The sequence below is a fragment of the Delphinapterus leucas genome, chromosome 8 (assembly GCF_059928025.1).
Source record: "Delphinapterus leucas isolate spDelLeu-1000000601 "Yukka" chromosome 8, BTC_Dleu_Yukka2, whole genome shotgun sequence".
In the NCBI taxonomy this organism is placed as follows: Eukaryota; Metazoa; Chordata; class Mammalia; order Artiodactyla; family Monodontidae; genus Delphinapterus; species Delphinapterus leucas.
In genome coordinates this window covers 72,846,747-72,866,676 of record NC_143136.1, presented here as the reverse complement: position 1 = coordinate 72,866,676, position 19,930 = coordinate 72,846,747, and the positions used below count along the sequence as shown (strand labels likewise).

The 19,930-nt window shown below is 37.9% G+C and overlaps 1 protein-coding gene across 19 annotated transcripts in view; it reads left to right on the top strand.

Moving 5' to 3' along the window:
* PKP4 (plakophilin 4) overlaps positions 1–19,930 on the top strand; it is a 251,064-nt gene that overhangs the window by 189,515 nt on the left and 41,619 nt on the right. For 13 of the 19 annotated variants that reach the window (XM_089916801.1, XM_022569780.3, XM_089916792.1 and 10 more), the window contains 3 exons: positions 5,962–6,514; positions 11,610–11,798; positions 13,616–13,835. In XM_089916801.1, coding sequence (XP_089772927.1) covers positions 5,983–6,514; positions 11,610–11,798; positions 13,616–13,835 — 941 coding nt within the window. In that variant the 5' untranslated portion in view covers positions 5,962–5,982. The remainder of the gene's footprint in view (positions 1–5,961; positions 6,515–11,609; positions 11,799–13,615; positions 13,836–19,930) is intronic. The other 6 variants (XM_089916798.1, XM_089916794.1, XM_089916804.1 and 3 more) reach the window with 3 other exon arrangements.

The following is a 19,930-nucleotide window of genomic DNA, read 5'->3' as shown; positions in this document are numbered from 1 at the left end:
ACAGAAAACTTTTGCATTCTTTGTGGGCCTCCATTAGGTGTCCACAGTTCTCTTGTCCTTTCTCAATCACGCATCGCACACCTTCTTGGTCTTTGGGCAGGCACAGCAGGGCTTCAGAGGCTTCTTCTCCTGCGACTCAGATGGGGCAGGGCTTGTGGCCGCCAGACCAGGCATTTTTCGCACCAAAAGCAGCAACTAGCACAGACACCCTAAACGCCAGCCTCCGCAAATGCCGCCGATTAGCCCGCAATCTTTTGTCTCCTTAGGTAGGTTTATTCCTAGGTGTTCTATTCTTTTCATTGCAGAGGTAAATGGGAGTGTTTCCTTAATTTCTCTTTCAGATTTTTCATCATTGGTGTATAGGAATGCATGAGATTTCTGTACATTAATTTTGTATCCTGCTACTTTACCCCATTCATTGATTAGCTCTACTAGTTTTCTGGTAGCATCTTTAGGATTCTCTATGTATAGTATCATGTCATCTGCAAACAGTGACAGCTTTACTTCTTCTTTTCCGATTTGGATTCCTTTTATTTCTTTTTCTTCTCTGATTGCTGTGGCTAAAACTTCCAAAACTCTGTTGGATAATATTTGTGAGAGTGGCATCCTTGTCTTGTTCCTGATTTTAGAGGAAATGGTTTCAGTTTTTCACCATTGAGGACGATGTTGGCTGTGGGTTTGTCATATATGGCCTTTATTTGTTGAGGTAAGTTCCTTCTGTGCCTACTTTCTGGAGAGTTTTTATCATAAATGGGTGTTGAATTTTGTCAAAAGCTTTTTCAGCATCTATTGAGATGATCATATGATTTTTATCCTGCAGTTTGTTAATATGGTGTATCACATTGATTGATTTGCATATATTGAAGAATCCTTGCATTCCTGGGATAAACGCCACTTGATCATGGTGTATGATCCTTTTAATGTGCTGTTGGATTCTGTTTGTTAGTATTTTTGTTGAGGATTTTTGCATCTAGGTTCATCAGTGATATTGGTCTGTAGTTTTCTTTTTTTGTGACGTCTTTGTCTGGTTTTGGTATCAGGGTGATGATGGCCTTGTAGAATGAGTTTGGGAGTATTCCTCCCTCTGCTATTTTGGAAGAGTTTGAGAAGGATGGGTGCTAGCTCTTCTCTAAATGTTTGGTAGCATTCACCTGTGAAGCCATCTGGTCCTGGGCTTTTGTTTGTTGGAAGATTTTTAATCACAGTTTCAATTTCAGTGCTTGTGATTGGTCTGTTTATATTTCTATTTCTTCCTGGTTCAGTCTCAGAAGGTTGTGCTTTTCTAAGAATTTGTCCATTTCTTCCAGGTTGTCCATTTTATTGGCACATAGTTGCTTATAGTAGTCTCTCATGATCCTTTGTATTTCTGCAGTGTCAGTTGTTACTTCTCCTTTTTCATTTCTAATTCCGTTGAGTTGAGACCTGTCCCTTTTTTTCTTGATGAGTCTGGCTAATCGTTTATCAATTTTGTTTATCTTTTCAAAGAACCAGCATTTAGTTTTACTGATCTTTGCTATTGTGTCCTTCATTTCTTTTTCATTTATTTTTGATCTGATCTTTATGATTTCTTTCATTCTGCTAACTTTGGGGGTTTTTGTTGTTGTTCTTCTTCTTTCTCTAATTGCTTTAGGTGTAAGGTTAAGCTGTTTATTTGAGATTTTTCTTGTTTCTTGAGGTAGGATTGTATTGCTATAAACTTCCCTCTTAGAAATGCATTTGCTTCATCCCATAGGTTTTGGGTTGGCATGTTTTCATTGTCATTTGTCTCTAGATATCTTCTGATTTCCTCTTTGATTTCTTCAGTGATCTCTTGGTTATTTAATAGCATAGTGTTTAGCCTCCATGTGTCTGTATTTTTTACAGTTTTTTTCCTGTGATTGATATCTAGTCTCATAGCGTTGTGGTCAGAAAAGATACTTAATATGATTTCAATTTTCTTAAATTTACCAAGGCTTGATGTGTGACCCGAGATATGACCTATCCTGGAGAATGTTCCATGAGCACTTGAGAAGAAAGCGTATTCTATTGTTTTTGGACGGAATGTCCTATAAGTATCAATTAAGTCCATCTTGTTTAATGTGTCATTTAAAGCTTGTGTTTCCTTATTTAATTTCATTTTGGATGTTCTGTCCATTGGTGAAAGTGGGGTGTTAAAGTCCCCTACTATGAATGTGTTACTGTCAATTTCCCCTTTTATGGCTGTTAGCATTTGCTTTATATATTGAGGTGCTCCTATGTTGGGTGCATAAATATTTACAATTGTTATATCTTCTTCTTGGATTGATCCCTTGATCATTATGTAGTGTCCTTCTTTGTCTCTTGTAATAATCTTTATTTTAAAGTCTATTTTGTCTGATATGAGAATTGCTACTCCAGCTTTCTTTTGATTTCCATTTGCATGGAATATCTTTTTCCATCCCCTCACTTTCAGTCTGTATGAGTCCCTAGGTCTGAAGTGGGTCTCTTGTAGACAGCATATATATGGGCCTTGTTTTTGTATCCATTCAGCCAGTCTGTGTCTTTTGTTTGGAGCATTTAATCCATTTACATTTAAGGTAATTATCAATATGTATGTTCCTATTACCATTTTTAAATTGTTTTGGGTTTGCTATTGTAGGTCTTTTCCTTCTCTTATGTCTCCTGTCTAGAGAAGCTCCTTTAGCATTTGTTGTAAAGCTGGTTCGGTGGTGCTGAATTCTCTTAGCTTTTGCTTGTCTGTAAAGGTTTTCATTTCTCTGTCAAATCTGAATGAGTTCGTTGCTGGGTAGAGTAATCTTGGTTGTAGGTTTTTCCCTTTCATCACTTTCAATATGTCCTGCCACTCCCTTCTGGCTTGCAGAGTTTCTACTGAAAGATCAGCTGTTAATCTTATGGGGAATCCTTCGTATGTTATTTGTTGCTTTTCCCCTGCTGCTTTTAATATCTTTTCTTTGCATTTAATTTTTGATAGTTTGATTATTACGTGTCTCGGTGTGTTTCTCCTTCGATTTTTCTTTTGTGGCACTCCCTGCGCTTCCTGGACTTGATTGACTATTTCCTTTCCCATGTTAGGGAAGTTTTCAACTATAAGCTCTTCACATATTTTCTCAGGCCCTTTCTTTTTCTCTTCTTCTTCTGAGACCCATATAATTCGAATGTTGATGTGTTTAATATTGTCCCAGAGATCTCTGAGACTGTCCTCAATTCTTTTCATTCTTTTTTCTTTATTCTGCTCTGCAGCAGTTATTTCCACTATTTTATCTTCCAGGTCACTTATCTGTTCTTCTGCCTCAGTTATACTGCTATCAATTCCTTCTAGAGAATTTTTAATTTCATTTATTGTGTTGTTCATCATTGTTTATTTGCTCTTTAGCTCTTCTAGGTCCTTGTTAAACATTTCTTGTATTTTCTCCATTCTATTTCCACGATTTTGGATCATCTTTACTATCATTACTCTGAATTCTTTTTCAGGTAGACTGCCTATTTTCTCTTCATTTATTTTGTCTGTTTGGTTTTTACCTTACTCATTTATCTCCTGCATATTTCTCTGTCTTCTCATTTTGCTTAACTTACTGTGTTTGGGGTCACCTTTTCGCTGGCTGCAGGTTCATAGTTCTTGTTGTTTTTGGAGTCTGCCCCCAGTAGTTGAGGTTGGTTCAGTGGCTTGTGTAGGCTTCCTGGTGGAGGGGACTGGTGCCTGTGTTCTGGTGGATGAGGCTGGATCTTGTCTTTCTGGTGGGCAGGGCCACATCCAGTGGTGTGTTTTGGGGTGTCTGTGAACTTAGTATGATTTTATGAAGCCTCTCTACTAATGGGTGGGGTTGTGTTCCTGTCTTGCTAGTTATTTGGCATGGGGCATCCAGCGCTGGAGCTTGCTCTCCATTGGGTGGAGCTGGGTCTTAGCATTGAGACTGTGATCTCTGGGAGAGCTGTTGCCGATTGATATTATGTGGGGCCAGGAGGTCTCTGGTGGTCCAGTGTCCTGAACTTTGCTCTCCCACCTCAGAGGCTCAGGCCTGACACCAGGCCGGAGCACCAAGACCCTGTCAGCCACATGGCTCAGAAGAAAAGGGAGAAAAAAAGAAAGAAAAATAATAATTAATAAAATAATAGAAAATAATTCAAATTTAAAAAATAAGAAAGCAATTTGAAAAACACGAAGAGAGCAACCAAACCAATAAACAAATCCACGAATGATAACAAGCACTAAAAACTATACTAAGATAAACATAAAAATCAGAAACAAGTCAGTCGCAGACAGCAAACCCCAAGTCTACAGTTGCTCCCAAAGTCCACCGCCTCAATTTTGGGTTGACGCATTGTCTATTCAGGTATTCCACAGATGCAGGGTACCTCAAGTTGATTGTGGGGATTTAATCCGCTGCTCCTGAGGCTGCTGGGAGAGATTTCCCTTTCTCTTCTTTGTTCGCACAGCTCCTGGGGCTCAGCTTTGGTTTTGGCCCCGCCTCTGCGTGTCGGTCGCCCCCAGGCATCTGTTCCCGCCCAGACAGGACGGGGTTAAAACAGCTGCTGATTAGGGGCTCTGGCTCACTCACGCGGCAGGGGGGGCGGGGAGGGGTACGGTAGTTATAATTGGAATGCAGGGCAAGGCTGTGTTGGCAGAGGCCGGCATGATGTTGTGACAGCCTGAGGCACACTGTGTGTTCTCCTGCCTACTAATTTTTAAACTCCCTCTTTCTTGCCTTATTGTTTATTTTCAGTCACCTTCCCTCCCCAGATCTTCTCCTTTCCATGGCTATTGCCTTCCCAGAATTGTTGAGTTTGAGCACCCAAGTGGTCTCAGAGCAGGTGTTTCAGCCAGCCAACTGCTTATGACACGCGGAGACAAAACATGTTTCTTCTTATGGCATCTAAGAGTATACAAAGTCTGTGACTCATCCCTTTTCTTCCTTTATTGCCCCAACTAAAAGTGAAAGGGGGTTGATGACAACTGTACTCTAGTAGTCACTAAGGAGATACAGAAAAACCTTGGTCCTGAGCTTATAACCCGCTGCCTCAGTCCAGCCACCATTCTTCTTCATTGTTGTCCTGCATCAAGAAAGGGATCTGAGACTCAGTGTTTGCAAAAGTCTATGGATTCGTAGAAGGACTAGCCCTGGCAGAGATGTTCTTCATTTCCCAGTCTGGTCATTTGCAGCTGGCCAGAACTCAGCAGGGATTTTGAGCATACCTCCTGCTGGAACAGATTGAGGGTACTTGTATTTGCATCTCTTTTGATCTACCAGCTTAAGACAAGAGCTTATAAATCAAAGGAGGTAGAAAGAAATGGCTGAAATCACTAGCAGCCACACTTAAGCTAAAAGAAAAGATAGATTTCGCTAAAGCACTAATGCAGCACTCACAGAGGAGAGCTGAGAGCACAGGCCCTATCCAGACGTTCAATTATTCCACTTTGAAAGAACCTTCTTTTTGTTAATGGGGCCAACCCATAAAGACAGTTATAAAGGCAGTTATAGATACTGCTCTAGCTTTATCTAGATTAACATATTGAAAAAGTTTTGTTTTGTTTGTTTTGCTTCTGTTTTTCACAAATGGGTTAACTTAGCCAAACTTTGACTCGCAGGGTACAAAATAAGTGCACTGGTCCAGTGACCCTTCACACTTGCAATACGGCATAGTATGTGTTGTGGAAAATGTGTAGGCAGAGGGTAAAATAATATAAAGACAAAAGAAAAAAAGAATATTAAATGTCTTTAGATCTCTCCTTACTGGTTGGTTTTAGTGTTCTGAAGGGGAAAGTTGGAGATTAAACCACCACCAAAAAAGAAAATAGTAGAACAAGAAAAACAGAATAAGGAAAAATTAAGATCCAGCTCTACAGCAAAAAAAGGAAAAGAAACTTAGATGCCTAAAATAAATAGTGAATTCACATTCTGTAGTGAGCTATGTACATTTTTTTGTGTAATGACAATGGACACACAACCCTGGATAAACCATTCTCTTTTCTCCCCCTTTCATCAGCCATCAGTAGCCAATCGGGCCATGAGAAGAGTTAGTTCAGTTCCATCTAGAGCACAGTCTCCTTCTTATGTTATCAGCACAGGCGTGTCTCCTTCAAGGGGGTCACTGAGAACTTCTCTTGGTAGTGGATTCGGCTCTCCATCAGTGACCGACTCCCGACCACTGAACCCCAGTGCATACTCCTCCACCACATTACCTGCTCAGCGGGCAGCCTCTCCGTACTCTGCACAGAGACCCGCCTCCCCATCAGCTGTACGTCGGATTGGGTCAGTCACCTCCCGGCAGACCTCCAGTCCCAACGGACCAACCCCTCAGTACCAAACGACCACCAGAGTGGGGTCCCCACTGACCCTGACGGATGCACAGACTCGAGTAGCTTCCCCATCCCAAGGCCAGGTGGGGTCATTATCCCCCAAACGCTCAGGGATGACCGCCGTACCGCAGCATCTGGGACCTTCACTGCAAAGGACTGTTCATGACATGGAACAATTTGGACAGCAGCAGTATGACATTTACGAGAGGATGGTTCCACCTCGGCCAGACAGCCTGACAGGTGAGTACAAGGGGACGGCCCTACACAAAGCCCAGCGGGAAAGTCTTCCATGTAACCGTTGTTGAAACAGAGCATGTAACGTGGAAAAAGCTTACATTTTTATCTTAAAATTTATACTGCAGACTTCAGGCTGACTTGTCTTTCAGGCTCTATAAGTTTTTTTGTTTTTTTTTTTTTGCGGTACCTGGGCCTCCCACTGTTGTGTCCCCTCCCGCTGCGGAGCACAGGCTCCGGACGCGCAGGCCCAGCGGCCATGGCTCACGGGCCCAGCCTCTCCACGTTACGTGGGATCTTCCCAGACCGGGGCATGAACCCGCGTCCCCTGTGTCAGCAGGCGGACTCCCAACCACTGCGCCACCAGGGAAGCCCTGGACTCTATAATTTTTAATGCACCGAATTACACACATTTATATCACCAGACCTCTTTTGTAATGAATACATTTCCCCCATCCCTCACAATATTAGGATATAAGAGGTACTTTTTTGCCTTTTAGAAGAATTGGTTGGAATTCTAAACTGTTTGTTGAGGTTTTTCACAGTGAAATAGTTTTCACTAGCTAGGCCTACCCATACTCAGAACCCTAAGATATGTTAAAAGGTGGTATCAGAATGTCTGTTCAAATTTTTTTTTTAAAGAAATGCCCTAATAGTGTAGAGTAGAATATGGATTTCCTCACTTACTGCCTTGGTTTTTAGCATCCTGATGGGAAAGCACAAATTTCTTATGAATTACCTTCAAATGCCACTTGTATTAAATCAGAAAGACACCAGCCAGGTCACTGGTAGTCCAACTGTTTCCTTCAGGGTTTTTTCACGGCGGGTACCCTACATGATGTATAGACTTGTTCTTTTGATTAAAATGAACTAATCTTTAACTAGTGTTCTAAATTATATTTTAAAAGTAACATGTACATAATGGTAAAAAGAATTCAAACTATGCAGGGAAATATGAATTGAGAAGTGAAAGTCTCAGCCTTCTCTTTACCCTCACCCAGTCCCACTCACCAGTTTATGTATCTTCCAGAATGTTTGATTACATATATGAGTATATACATTACATACAAATGTGCACACATTGTGTTTCTTTTTTTTTTTAATGCTGTTGGAATTCTATTATATATATCTTCTATACCTTGTTCATTTTTTAATATGTCAGAGTTCTACTTCATTCTCTCAAGGGATGCCTAGGACCCTATTTTATAGATGTGTTATAATTTAATCACTTTGCTATTAATGGACATTTAGGTTTTCTCATTTTAAGCTGTTAGAGACAATGATGCAATATATATTATTCCTCCTGCATATTTGCACATAGCTACTAAGATAACTATGGGATCCATTTCTTGAAGTAGAATTGCTGGATCAAAATATGTGTGTATATTTTCTTAATGAAATACTGTCAAATTGCCCCCAGGAAGGTTTTATAGATTTCTATTTATACCAGTCGTTTGAGCGCATGTTCCCTACACCTTCACTAGCACTGCGTGATGTCAAAGAGTTTCATCTTTGCCAGTCTGGCAGTTAAAAAGCTGTACCTCATTGTTTCAAGTGGCCTGTGTTGAGTAATGACTGAGGTTGATGATTTCATATGTTTATCAGCTATTTTATTGCTTTTCTGCAAACCGCGAGTTCAAGGTCTTTTGTCTATTTTTTTAATTTGTAAATGCTTATTATACTTGAAATAAATTAACCCCTTGTAATATACTTCTCAGGTATTTTTCTCATTTTGTAATTTGTCTTTTGACTTTGTTTTTGGTATTCCTTATTTACAGAAGTTTTTAATATTTTGTGAAGTAAGATTAATATCCTTTCCGTATGGCTTCTGGGAAAGGTAAAGCCTTTTTGAAATTTTCTGATTGAAGAATCTTGCACAAAGAATTAATATTGAACTTGATTCTGAGCTCGAGGAAATTCCTAGTGGAGAAACTGCCTCTTTTTCATTCAGCTGTTAGAGGGGTGTCCTTGGCTTAGATATTTTCTGGCATGCCTCTGAAAAGTATGCAGCAGAGTGAGGTGGAATCATTTACGACATTCTGCCTCTGAAGGAAACCTTAAGAGATAAATAGTTCTGAGGATTTCTGTGCCCCAGCCCCGCCCCGTGTATGTGAACAACGGCTGTGCAGAAATCTATGTTTGCAGTAGAGTGAAGAGGAAGCCCAGGAAAGAAAGTGAGCACATAAAGTACTGTCTCCATGTTTAACCCTGGAGCGCTGATCTCCTTTGGTTTAAAAAACCTGCTTCTCTGACAGTGCAGGTGAAGTTAGACTTTATGTTTCAGGGGGAAAAAATTATACATAGCCTATTATGGATTTTTTTTTTCCTAGAATATGACAGTCTTCAAAAGAAGTAAAGGATTTTTTAAAATGTTCTAGGGACGCTTTGGTTTCCGTCACCTAGCTACCTGCCCAATTAGTCTGAATGTGGATCCTAATTTGTAAATTCCTCTCTTTTTTCTCCTTATTTTAGAAAGTGATGCGCTTGTCATTATATTTACTATGCTTCTGATTTCAAAGGTTTAATAACCTGCTAATTGATAAGCCTAAAGCAATATTTTATAATAGATTCAGACACTTGGATATTTGGTGATCATAATTTAAATGATGTATATAAATTACTTCCTACAACAGAAAAATATGTCTGCCTGAAACTATTCATTTCAGTATAATCATAGCATATCAAGACAAGTTTTGAGAATAAGAAGAATTCATATTTGGAAGATAAATTTATGTTTGTTTTCACTGACTTAAAATATAAAGGTTTTAAATCACAAGGAATATATCATTGAAGTAGGTAAACTAGTATGCATTTGTGGAATTGCAACATATCACTTGTCTTCCAGTTTAAAAGACATTAAGTTATAATAGCCTTTCTGCACAGTCATTTTACTTAATCTATAGGGGCTATGTAATTTTGTAATTTTTTAAATGTTAATCTACAGTAGTTGTGTTTTTGTTTTAATGCATGAGTAGGTAAACAAAAATATTTACCATCATAATGTTATTCAGAAAGATTTCTAATATCGAGAAATTGCTATTTCACTATAATTCTTAAGTTTTTATTTCCCGTTATAGTCTATCACATACAGTCATTTCATCTCACTAATAATCCTGTAACAGGGGGCTGTTAATTGGATACTTTTTATAGTTGTAAGTGGTAACAAGCTCATTTGGTTACCTTTCTTGTGAAATCATAGTAAATGTTTATGAAAGTTTTCATATTATATGGATTCCAGTGAAGACTCCAGCTAGATCCTGGCACAGTGAGAATATCACATTCTGAACGGGGCAGAATGCTTTGGTCTCTTCTCACATCACTGTGGTGGTGAGCCAAGGCGGCTTAGCCAACTTTAGGAGCATCCAGGGCTCAGCTTGCCTCCACCCAAGTGTTTGCGATCTTCAGAGTCTCACAGTAAATCAAGGGCTCTACTGAATATTAAAATAATGCCTCATACTGATAAGATTTCCAAGAACTAGGTGCATTTTCCTGCCCACTTTACGTCACCATTAACAAAATCAATGCCTGCAACTTTTGTTCAAGATACTCTTGGGCTCTATAAAGAAATGGAGTTTATACTGTGCTAAGAATGAGACATCTGCCAGTGAATAAAAAGCTGAAATCCTCAGATGAGAACTTTACAACAGCAATCATAATATGGTCTTTAGAGTTACATGGGCTTCCATGAACCCCTGGTGAGCTAACCTCCCTCCTTAACCTTATGTCTGTGGAGGGCTCTGTCCAGTTCAAGGTTTCTCACACCATGTCTCATTGATCCTTGAGAAATAGCTTTGTCCAGTGCAATGACAGGTCATGGAGGGGGCTTCCTCTCAGCCCCACCAGGAAGTAGCTCTCTGAAGGGGATGAACTACATTTCCTTTGGGGCTCTGTTTCCTCAATTTTAAAATGGGAAGATTTGGCTGAATGAGCTCCCAATTATAAGATTGTATAAACCTGTGATCTTCATTTTAGTAAGTGAGGAGCCAGTAGCCAAAACCCACATTTGTTCATTTAATTTCTTCCCATGTCACATTGCTGTCCGGGGTTGGTAATAATCATTCATATTAGAAGCTTTAATGTATTAACTTTCTTGCCACTCCTCACTAAGCAACATGTAATTATCACTCACATTCAGGCCCATTCACTTTTAGTTGTCATATGATTAACTGAGCTAACAAGATGTGAGCAATCGTGTCTTTTGGTAATTAGTTACTGTGTTGATTATTTGCAGTCTTTTTAAAAGCGAATATATGCTGACTGACCTCAGATATGTTTGTGCTTTTTCTTGATCGTATTTAGAATGTAACCTTAGTTGGTATTCTTACCAAGTGACAAATTTTATTTACTAATGAATGATGACAACTCACAAATTTCTGAGCATCATAATGTAGAATATACTAATTCACTTTTTTAAAGAAAATAACATGTTTGGGTTTGAAATTTGCATTAATTATTAATAATTTGAATGAGAGTATTTGAAATGACTTAATACACTAACTTTGTACTTTTCCTTTACACTAGAAAGAAGGTAAACAAGAATCTGGTATTTGGATTCCTAGAAAAACACTTGTTTTTTTAATTGTGATAACAAATAATAAAAGAATACTTTATAAATCTTGTTAGTTCGCTGATGATATTTTAAACTTTGTAACATAAAATTTCACCTTTTTCTATAAAAATCTTGGATGAATGAATTGAGACAAAGTTCAGAACAGTTCTTGAACATCAGCCTATTTCTAAGCGCTATTATGTAGGTGTCGTCTTAAGTGTTGGGATTTAAAGAGGTGTGGGACATGACGGCGCTCTCTTTTTGGTCACCATCATAAAATAGCTTACAGTTGGGGGATGAATTTCAGAGTATCAAACCATTTAATAATCTCTTATATTTTTTTTAGAAAATTTACTTTTATCCTGCTGCCAGAGGAGAAAGTTTTATTTTTAGAATGTATGTGGTATCCCATTCATATCTGTCATCCGTCTTTTGTAAAACTCACTAGGTTTGGTGTTTAGACTCAGCATTTGGTCCTGTTGTTTAGGAGTTATACTTTTAACCTCACCACAGCTTTCAAGTTTTTTAATGATGTAATTTTCCTGCCTGTAGGCTTACGGAGTTCCTATGCTAGTCAGCACAGCCAGCTTGGACAAGACCTTCGTTCAACTGTGTCTCCCGACTTGCACATCACTCCTATCTATGAGGGGAGGACCTATTACAGCCCAGTTTACCGCAGCCCAAACCACGGAACCGTGGAGCTCCAAGGATCGCAGACAGCACTGTACCGCACAGGTTCGGGTGGGCATCAGCTCTGTTCAGCTGCTTTCCCAATTTCACCAGCCCAAGAGTAGAGGATTTTATTGAGATGGATTTCCTGTTAGAGTGAATTCATATTGCCCATTTGGTTGTCAGATAAGCAGCCGTGAAAGCAAATCAATAAACAGTAAAACAGAAGTTCATTTAGTACCTATTTATAAGTGCTATATTTTTACCTTAGTTCAACCTGATCAGTGAACACAGTGATTATATTTTAATTCACAAATAAGTTTGTTGAGCTATAAATCCGACTCCTCAGGTTAGAAGTATATCAGATATAGAAAGGAAAGCCTTTTTTGGAATATTTCTTTGTAATTTTTGTTTCCTAGAACACGTATTTAGAGAAAATCCCTACGTGAGCTATCGGCTTATCTTTGATTTAGCATGTATGTAGCCCAAGTGTATTTGGTATTTCTCTTTTTTCGTTACTGAATCTCTTCTGAATTCTTAAGTGATAGAATGTGAAATAAATATTCCTTATGATAGGCTCAATCTGGGACAGAAGGCAATGATGGCAGTTATAAAAATAGGGAACAGGAATTCACCAGGGGTCCAGTGGTTAGAACTCCGTGCTTCCACTGCAGGGGGCCCAGGTTCGAGCCATGGTTGGGGAACTAAGATCCCACATACCACGTGGTGTGACCAAAAAATAATAATAATAATTTTTAAAATAAGAAGAAAAATAAGCAGCTAGTGCATCACACCCTTGCACCCCCAGACTCACATTTGTGTCACACCGTAGCGGCTGATAGAGCAGAAGCTAGAACCTGTGGCCACGTGAGCTGCCAGATTGTGCTACGGGTGTGGCTTATAAAGTCCCAAGAGGCCGCTTTAAAAAAAAAAAAAAAAAGTACAGATTTATTAACGTGCCCATAAATGAATTCCAGGTAGCAATGATAATTCCCTAAAGACACAGCTCTAGGAGCCATACCTCACAGAACACCATGAGGGAGAAGACTGAATTTGAATTGGTTCTTTGCCAAAAACTGACAGTTTGGTCCACTGTGGTATTTTTCTCCTGATAAAATGTACCAATTTTTAATAGATGTTAGTGAAGAAATGTTTCACCCATTATGTTCTGTCAATTGAAGAATTTCTTTATTAGGATTAAGAAGTAAATAGTGTTAAACTATGTTAATTGCAGGAAGCATATGAACACAATCATTGGAGAGATACCTACTGCAATAATTTGGAAAGGAAGGTTAAATACAATGTACAGTACTTTATACATAGCATCACGCAATCATTTTAGGGAGTAGCTTTAGAAGAATTTGATATATCAGTCTTCTTTCCTGTGAAGTATATTCTCCAATGTTATCAAAATACACAAGTCTATAAATAAAATATATATCAAAATACGTAACCTGTATTCACTAGGTGTCCAAAGTTTGACGGTTTCAGTTATCTATAAGTTTGAATATCTTACTTGTCTTTTATTGCTAAAATGTAGTTATGAAATTTTGTTATTTATTTCTAAGATTAGTTTAATTATTTTCCTTTATTTCACTTTCAGTTTTGTTACTAAATCTTAAACATATTAAGACCTACTGTGTAAGCAGATTTATAGTTTCATTTTTGCTCTTTCCTGCTAATAAAATTGACATAAATATTGTTTGTGTTATGTTAAAAACTTCAGTGCCTTTGTTAGCACTAATGAGCTAGATTGGTAATATCTAAAAGTAAGCAATTTATATAATTGTTAAAAACTTAACCCTTCTTAAAACTAAAAATATTTTGACTTTGAAAAGTATCACTTTGTGGAGAACATACTAATCTTTTTTAAAATGCTGACTTTCTAGTAGGTGTTGGAAATCTGCAAAGGACGTCCAGCCAACGAAGTACCCTTACATACCAAAGAAATAATTATGCTCTGAACACAACAGCTACCTATGCGGAGCCCTACAGGCCAATACAATACCGAGTGCAAGAGTGCAATTATAACAGGCTTCAGCACATAGCACCAGCTGAAGATGGCACCACGAGATCCCCGTCAATAGACAGCATTCAGAAAGATCCCAGGCAAGTACTGGTTATGAGTCTCCAGAATGCCACCATATCTCAGGAGTCAACTAGTTCCTTCATCCTGACTTCTTTCAAGTTGCCGTGTCTGTTATAATACCAGTAACTCCTTATCTCTCATATTTCCAGTTGTTTTCCAGCACTGTAGGTCACTGGGGTTAATTTCACTTTAGAGATAGATTCCTTCTTTCAGCGCTTTAATAATAAGTCAGAGAATGCACAGGTCTGTGTGAATATCTACAGCACCCACAGTTGAAATACTTCATCAAGGCAACTACCTGGGATAGCCTCTTCGTCTGAATTACACAAAAGATTTTAAAGGATCTTAAAAAGATAAAGATAAAAAGATCTTAAAAAGATCTTAAAAAGGATCTTAAAAAGATCTTAAAAAGGATCTTAAAAAGATAAAAAGATTTTATGCCTTTTCCTTTATCTTGGCTGACCTCTTACATGATGGCTTCAGAAAATGCATATGGTTGTTTTAAACTGGGAAAGACCAGTGTCATGTACATTTTGAATCATAGTGGTCAGTGCCGTGTTGCGCTTTTATTAACTAGGTCCTTTGAAAAGCTTTCTGCCATTTAGGGGAAAATAGTTTACGAGAAATTCTCACATCTCATGAGCAAAAAATATTTGGCAAATAATAGATGTTTCCTGCTTTTAATTTTATTTGGCCATGTAGAAAACATGTTTTATTAAGATGAGTCATTTAGTACTTGATCGATTTTGAAAAAGTAGCCTCATCTCTTTAATGAAAGTCATTTAAAATATTCAGGAAATAAAGATATTTAGAAACTAAAAGAGAATTTTAGCTTCTGAAAGAGTGAAATTATTTCTAAATTTTAAGCAGCTTGAGTGTTATTTTAAGGCGTATATTAACAAGATTTCATTCGCTCTTTGCCCACAAACAGTTGTTTCACTGAAAGATTGTTATCATTATCAATTCATTTATAGCAGCCTACCAACTTATTTTAATGAATTAAAAGCATGAGTGAGGTTTGGTTATTAAAACAAAATAACCTAAGGTACTTTTGAGTTGAATGGGACACCCACTGCTTCACTAAAACCACTCCACCTATTCACTCTTTTGCCTAAAATATTTTACAGTGTATGCGTACATTTGGTTCTGCTATTCCTATTTGTCACCCTTCTGTTATTTTAAGGATTTCTAAAAATAATTTGTCTAATAACAACTTAAATATAATTAAGTCAAAAACTTTTTACATGATTTTGTTTTTTGTTCTTTTTTTAAATTTGTTTGTTTGTTTACTTATTTATTTTTGGCTGCATTAGGTCTTCGTTGCTGCACTGGGTCTTCGTTGCTGCACGCGGGCTTTTTCTAGTTGCGGTGAGCAGGGGCTACTCTTCTTTGCAGTGCACAGGCTTCTCATTGCGGTGGCTTCTCTTGTTGCGGAGTGTGGGCTCAGTAGTTGTGGCTCACAGACTTTAGAGTACAGGCACAATAGTTGTGGCGCATGGGCTTAGTTGCTCTGCAGCATGTGGAATCTTTTTGAAGTCCTCACAAGAACAACAGACTAGGGCACGCTACTAGATACAGAAATTCTCAAAAGGGTTTTGAATTGTAGGTAATTTAGACCATCCCTTGGCTGAATCTGCAGAGAAAAGAATAGCTACCCAGAAAAGCAGTGAAATATGATAAGAGCTTTGAGTTTAGTATGCATTCCTGAAGACTTCAGTTTTGACCTCTGATATGAGCTGATTCATTATAAACAAGGATTTCGTGTCTGATAATATACTTCAGTTATTCATAGTATGATAATTTCATAGTCTAATGCATAAAACTGTTATGGCTAGCTTTGATTATGTGAAACTTTACTGATAATGCATTTTGTAAGATGAATAAATGATTATCTTATAATAGGTGCATTTATTTATTTGAAACTGGAATCCAAGTGAGTTTAAAGTTTGAATAGTCAAACCATGAAATTAAAAACTCATGATAATTATTACTTAATTTTTAGTTTTAAAAATAGCAAATTTTACTATTTTTATTCACTTCTAAACTTACTTCCTCTGTCATTAATGCTACATTATAGTTAACCTGAAAACTACCCTACAAGACTTAAGAAGTTGTTGATGTTTTATACATAAAAGGAAATGTATGAGTTTTTTTTTAATAGTTGTCTAGTTTGGAAGCAAAATTTATTAATAGTACAAATAATTCATCTGAAAGAGTAACACAGTACTTGTTATGGAAAGTGACAGTGACTGAAAGAATGACAGCAATCATGGTGTTCTTTTTGAGGAGGGCTTCAGCTGTGACATTCAACAGAATAATTCCATTTACCATCTCCTTGACCTTTAAGTTGTTGTCAAATATTTTACTTCTACATACATTATCAAATCCATAATGTAGTGTTGTTATTTTTACTGTAAATAGTCAGTTGTCTTTTAAAGAAATTAAGCTAAGTTTAAAAGATGGTCTTTATATTCACCTGCATACTTATTTGTAAATAGTTCTCTTCATGTCTTCCTAGAAATTCTAGTTTCCGTCTCCACTCATTTCCCTTCAGCCTGAAGAACTTTCTTTAGCCTTTCTTGTGTTGCATGTCTGCTGGCAACACATTCTCTCAGCTTTAATTTATCTGAAAGTGTCTTTATTTACTCGTTTTTAAAGGATACTTTTGCTAGGTATAAAATTCAGGGTTAATAGGGTGTGGTGTTTTTTTTTTCAGTCCTTTAAAGGATGTTGTTCCTTGTCTTCAGACCTCCATTGTTTCTGATGAGAAGTCAGCCAACATTTGTACTGTTCTTCTCATTATGCAATGTATCTTCTCTCTGGCTGCCTGTCAGACTTTTCATATTATTGTTGACCTTAAGCAGTTTTACTCTAACAAGACTAGGCATAGTTTTCTTTACATTTAACCTGCTTGGGATTCACTGACATTCTTTAAATATTGGTTGATGATTTTACCAAAATTGAGACATATTCAACCATTATTTCTGTAAATATTTTTTCTGGCCCAAAATTCACTCTCCTCTCCTGGGATAACTTGACATCATCTCACAGGTTACTGAAGTTCTGTTCTTTTTTTTTTTTTAATCTTTTTTCTCTGTATCCTTCATATTGGATCTTTTTTTTTAATTAATCTGTCTTCAGATTTGCTGTGTTTTTCTTCTGTGGTCTCCAGTCAGTTGTTAAGCCCACCCAGTGGATTTTTTTTTTCTGACACTTTAATTTGGCTTTTTTGTAGTTTTCATGTCTCTGATAACATTCCCCATCTATTCACTCCTTACATACATCTTTTGCTTTACGTCTTTGAGCACATTTATAAAAACCATTTTAAAGTCCTCTGATCATTCCGACATCTCAGTTTTCTCTGGGTATGTTTCTATTATTTGTTTGTTTACATCTTTGAGAGTCACATTTTTCTGTTTCTTATGCCTAGCAGTTTTAAATTATATGCTGATTGTTGTGGATAATACATCGTAGGGACTCTGTATTATGTTGTCTCCTCTTAGGATTCTAAGTTTCGTTGTGGAAAATAACTAAATTACTGACAAGTGCTTTTGATCCTGTCACAATTGGTTCTGTTCTTTGCTAGGACAGGTCTATTTTAGATTTATTTTACTCCTAGAACATGGCCCTGACTCTGTGGAATGGTTCTTACTCCTAAACATGGCCTTTGTGGAGACTAAATGCTGAGGTGATCGGTGAGGTCTGCACTATGACTGGGCTGGAAGTCCAACAACTCCTGGTTTAGTTCTCATTCCAGCAGCAGCTATTCTCCACCAGACCTGTACATGTACATGCAAGGCACGTGTACAGCCCAGCGCTCAACTAACGACTTGTGCGTAATCCTTACACAGACTTGTTAAATCTCCTCTGCATAGCTCTGTCCTCTCCAATATCCTGCCCTGCAAATTTTAACCTCTTGAGCATCCCCAAATTCCAGTCTTTCCCCCTCAGTTCACTTAGACCATCATGCCCATTCAGACTTGCTTCCTGTGCCATGATCCAAAAAGTGCCCTCAGGCAGAAAGCCAAGTGAGTATGGGGTTCCCAGGGTGATGCCCCCGCCCCTTCAAGGATTACATTCTTGTGTTACTTGTTGTCTAGGGCCTGAAAACAGTTTCCTCACACATTTAGTCCAGTTTAATGGTTGTTTATGGGAGGAAGGCAAAGTCCAGTACTGGTTACTACTCTATCATGGCTAAAAACAGAAGTCTGGGCTTAGGTTTTAATGAAGCAAATCTTGGCAAGCATTGACGCCATCCAGCCAGCCCATGAATTGATAGAAGTCTTTCCAGGGTAAATTTCTTCTGAAAATCAAGGCTGGAGTTGGTGTCAACTGAGCCTAATTGCCCATCTCCAGCGGGAGCCCACCCTTTGTGTTGTCTGGCTCAGGAGGCACCCAAGGATGCTAGGAAATCTTGACCATCCCTGTGCCATTTAAAGAGAACAGAAATGTGTATTTGTAATGATTGAGTCATCACGGAAAGATTAAATCACACTCCTTGCACTCTGTTAATTACCTTATAGATTTATATATAATAGACTGTAGATAGATTTTCATCAGAAATAGTTAACATAGTATAGTTCATTTTTCAGGGATGATGAATATTAGTAAAACATCTTTCATAATGCAAAGTATGTAAACTACTTTAATAAATATCACCACAATTTAGTCATCATAGCCAGCCTAAGAAGAAGTTAAACATGATAGTTTTATTGTTCCTAATTTACAGATGGGGAAACTGAAGTTCTATGTAAATGGTTTTCAAAATCACATCACAATTGAAGGACCTGGGACTTAAACATAGGCAATCTAACTCCAAATTCTGTGCTTTTTCTGCTGCGTTGTCCTGCCTCTCGGCACTTATGGTTTTCTTAATGCCTGTTAATGACATCATCATCACCCAGTCTGTTCCCCAAGCTGGAAATCTCCATCTCACCCTCGATTTCAGTTTTCAGTAGATCATCTGGTTGCCGTGCAAAGAATAGTTGGGGGAGGGAGTGATATTTGAAGCAGAGAGAACATGTAAGTGGCATGTAGAGGGTCCAGCCGAGATAGAAAGAGTGGATGGATTTGGTTTGTATTAAATATTTTGGAGATAGTCAACAGAGCTTGCTGATGGATTGGATGAGAAGGATAAGGGAAAGAGAAAAATCAAGGATGGTCCTATTTTGAGCAAATGTGGGGATAGGGGATAGTCTCCTTGCCACCAGTCTTTTTTGATTCTAGTATATTCTCTACTTGGCCACCAGAGTTATCTTCCTTATAAATGTGACCTTGTTGCATTCTCTCACGCTTCTGCTTTAAGACCTCCACTAGCTTTCCGTTCCTTGTGCGTGGTGATAACATATTAGACCACTAACCTCCACCCCTTAATTACTAATCCCGGGTCCCTCATCTATCTGTATCTAATGTTATTTGATAGTGCCTACCTTATGGGGCAACAGTCAAGGTAAGTGAGATAATATCTATAAAACTCTTGACAGAATACCTGACACAGATAATCTCAATAAGTAATTATTCATGTTATTCCTATTAAGACTAGACTTTTTTAGTTTGGCATACAAGCCCCTATATATAAAATTATGTCTTATTCAATGTTTGTATCTCCAGCACCTGTTCTGGCACTTGTAGCATAGTAAGAATGCACCAATGTGTGATATGAATGTGTGTGTGCAGGTGTGGAATGACCTGACCCTCTGTAGTGGATGAACCAGTTCATACTGGAGCCTGCCCAGAGAGGCTGTGGACCTTTAAAAACTGGGCCATAGAAGTATCACTGGGTCATTAATTTAAAGATTTATTTTTAAGTTTCTTCTGGATTAATTCATTTTTGATTAACAGTTTACTCCATCCTGTTATCAAAGTCTGCAGATTTGTTGCTTTGTGAACCATTTGTAAGAAGCTGGTCTTTATGTAACATAAGCATAAAATCACATTTAACAAGGATTCCAAACAGTGAGCCGATCAAGTTACATCAGAAAATCTGACAATGTGATGTTACCTGAAAAAAACATAGTATCAAAGTATGTATGTATATTTAATATGATTGTATACTTATTGTACAAGAAGTGGGATAGCACGGGGGTGAGGGCACAGACTCTGAAGGCAGATGCCT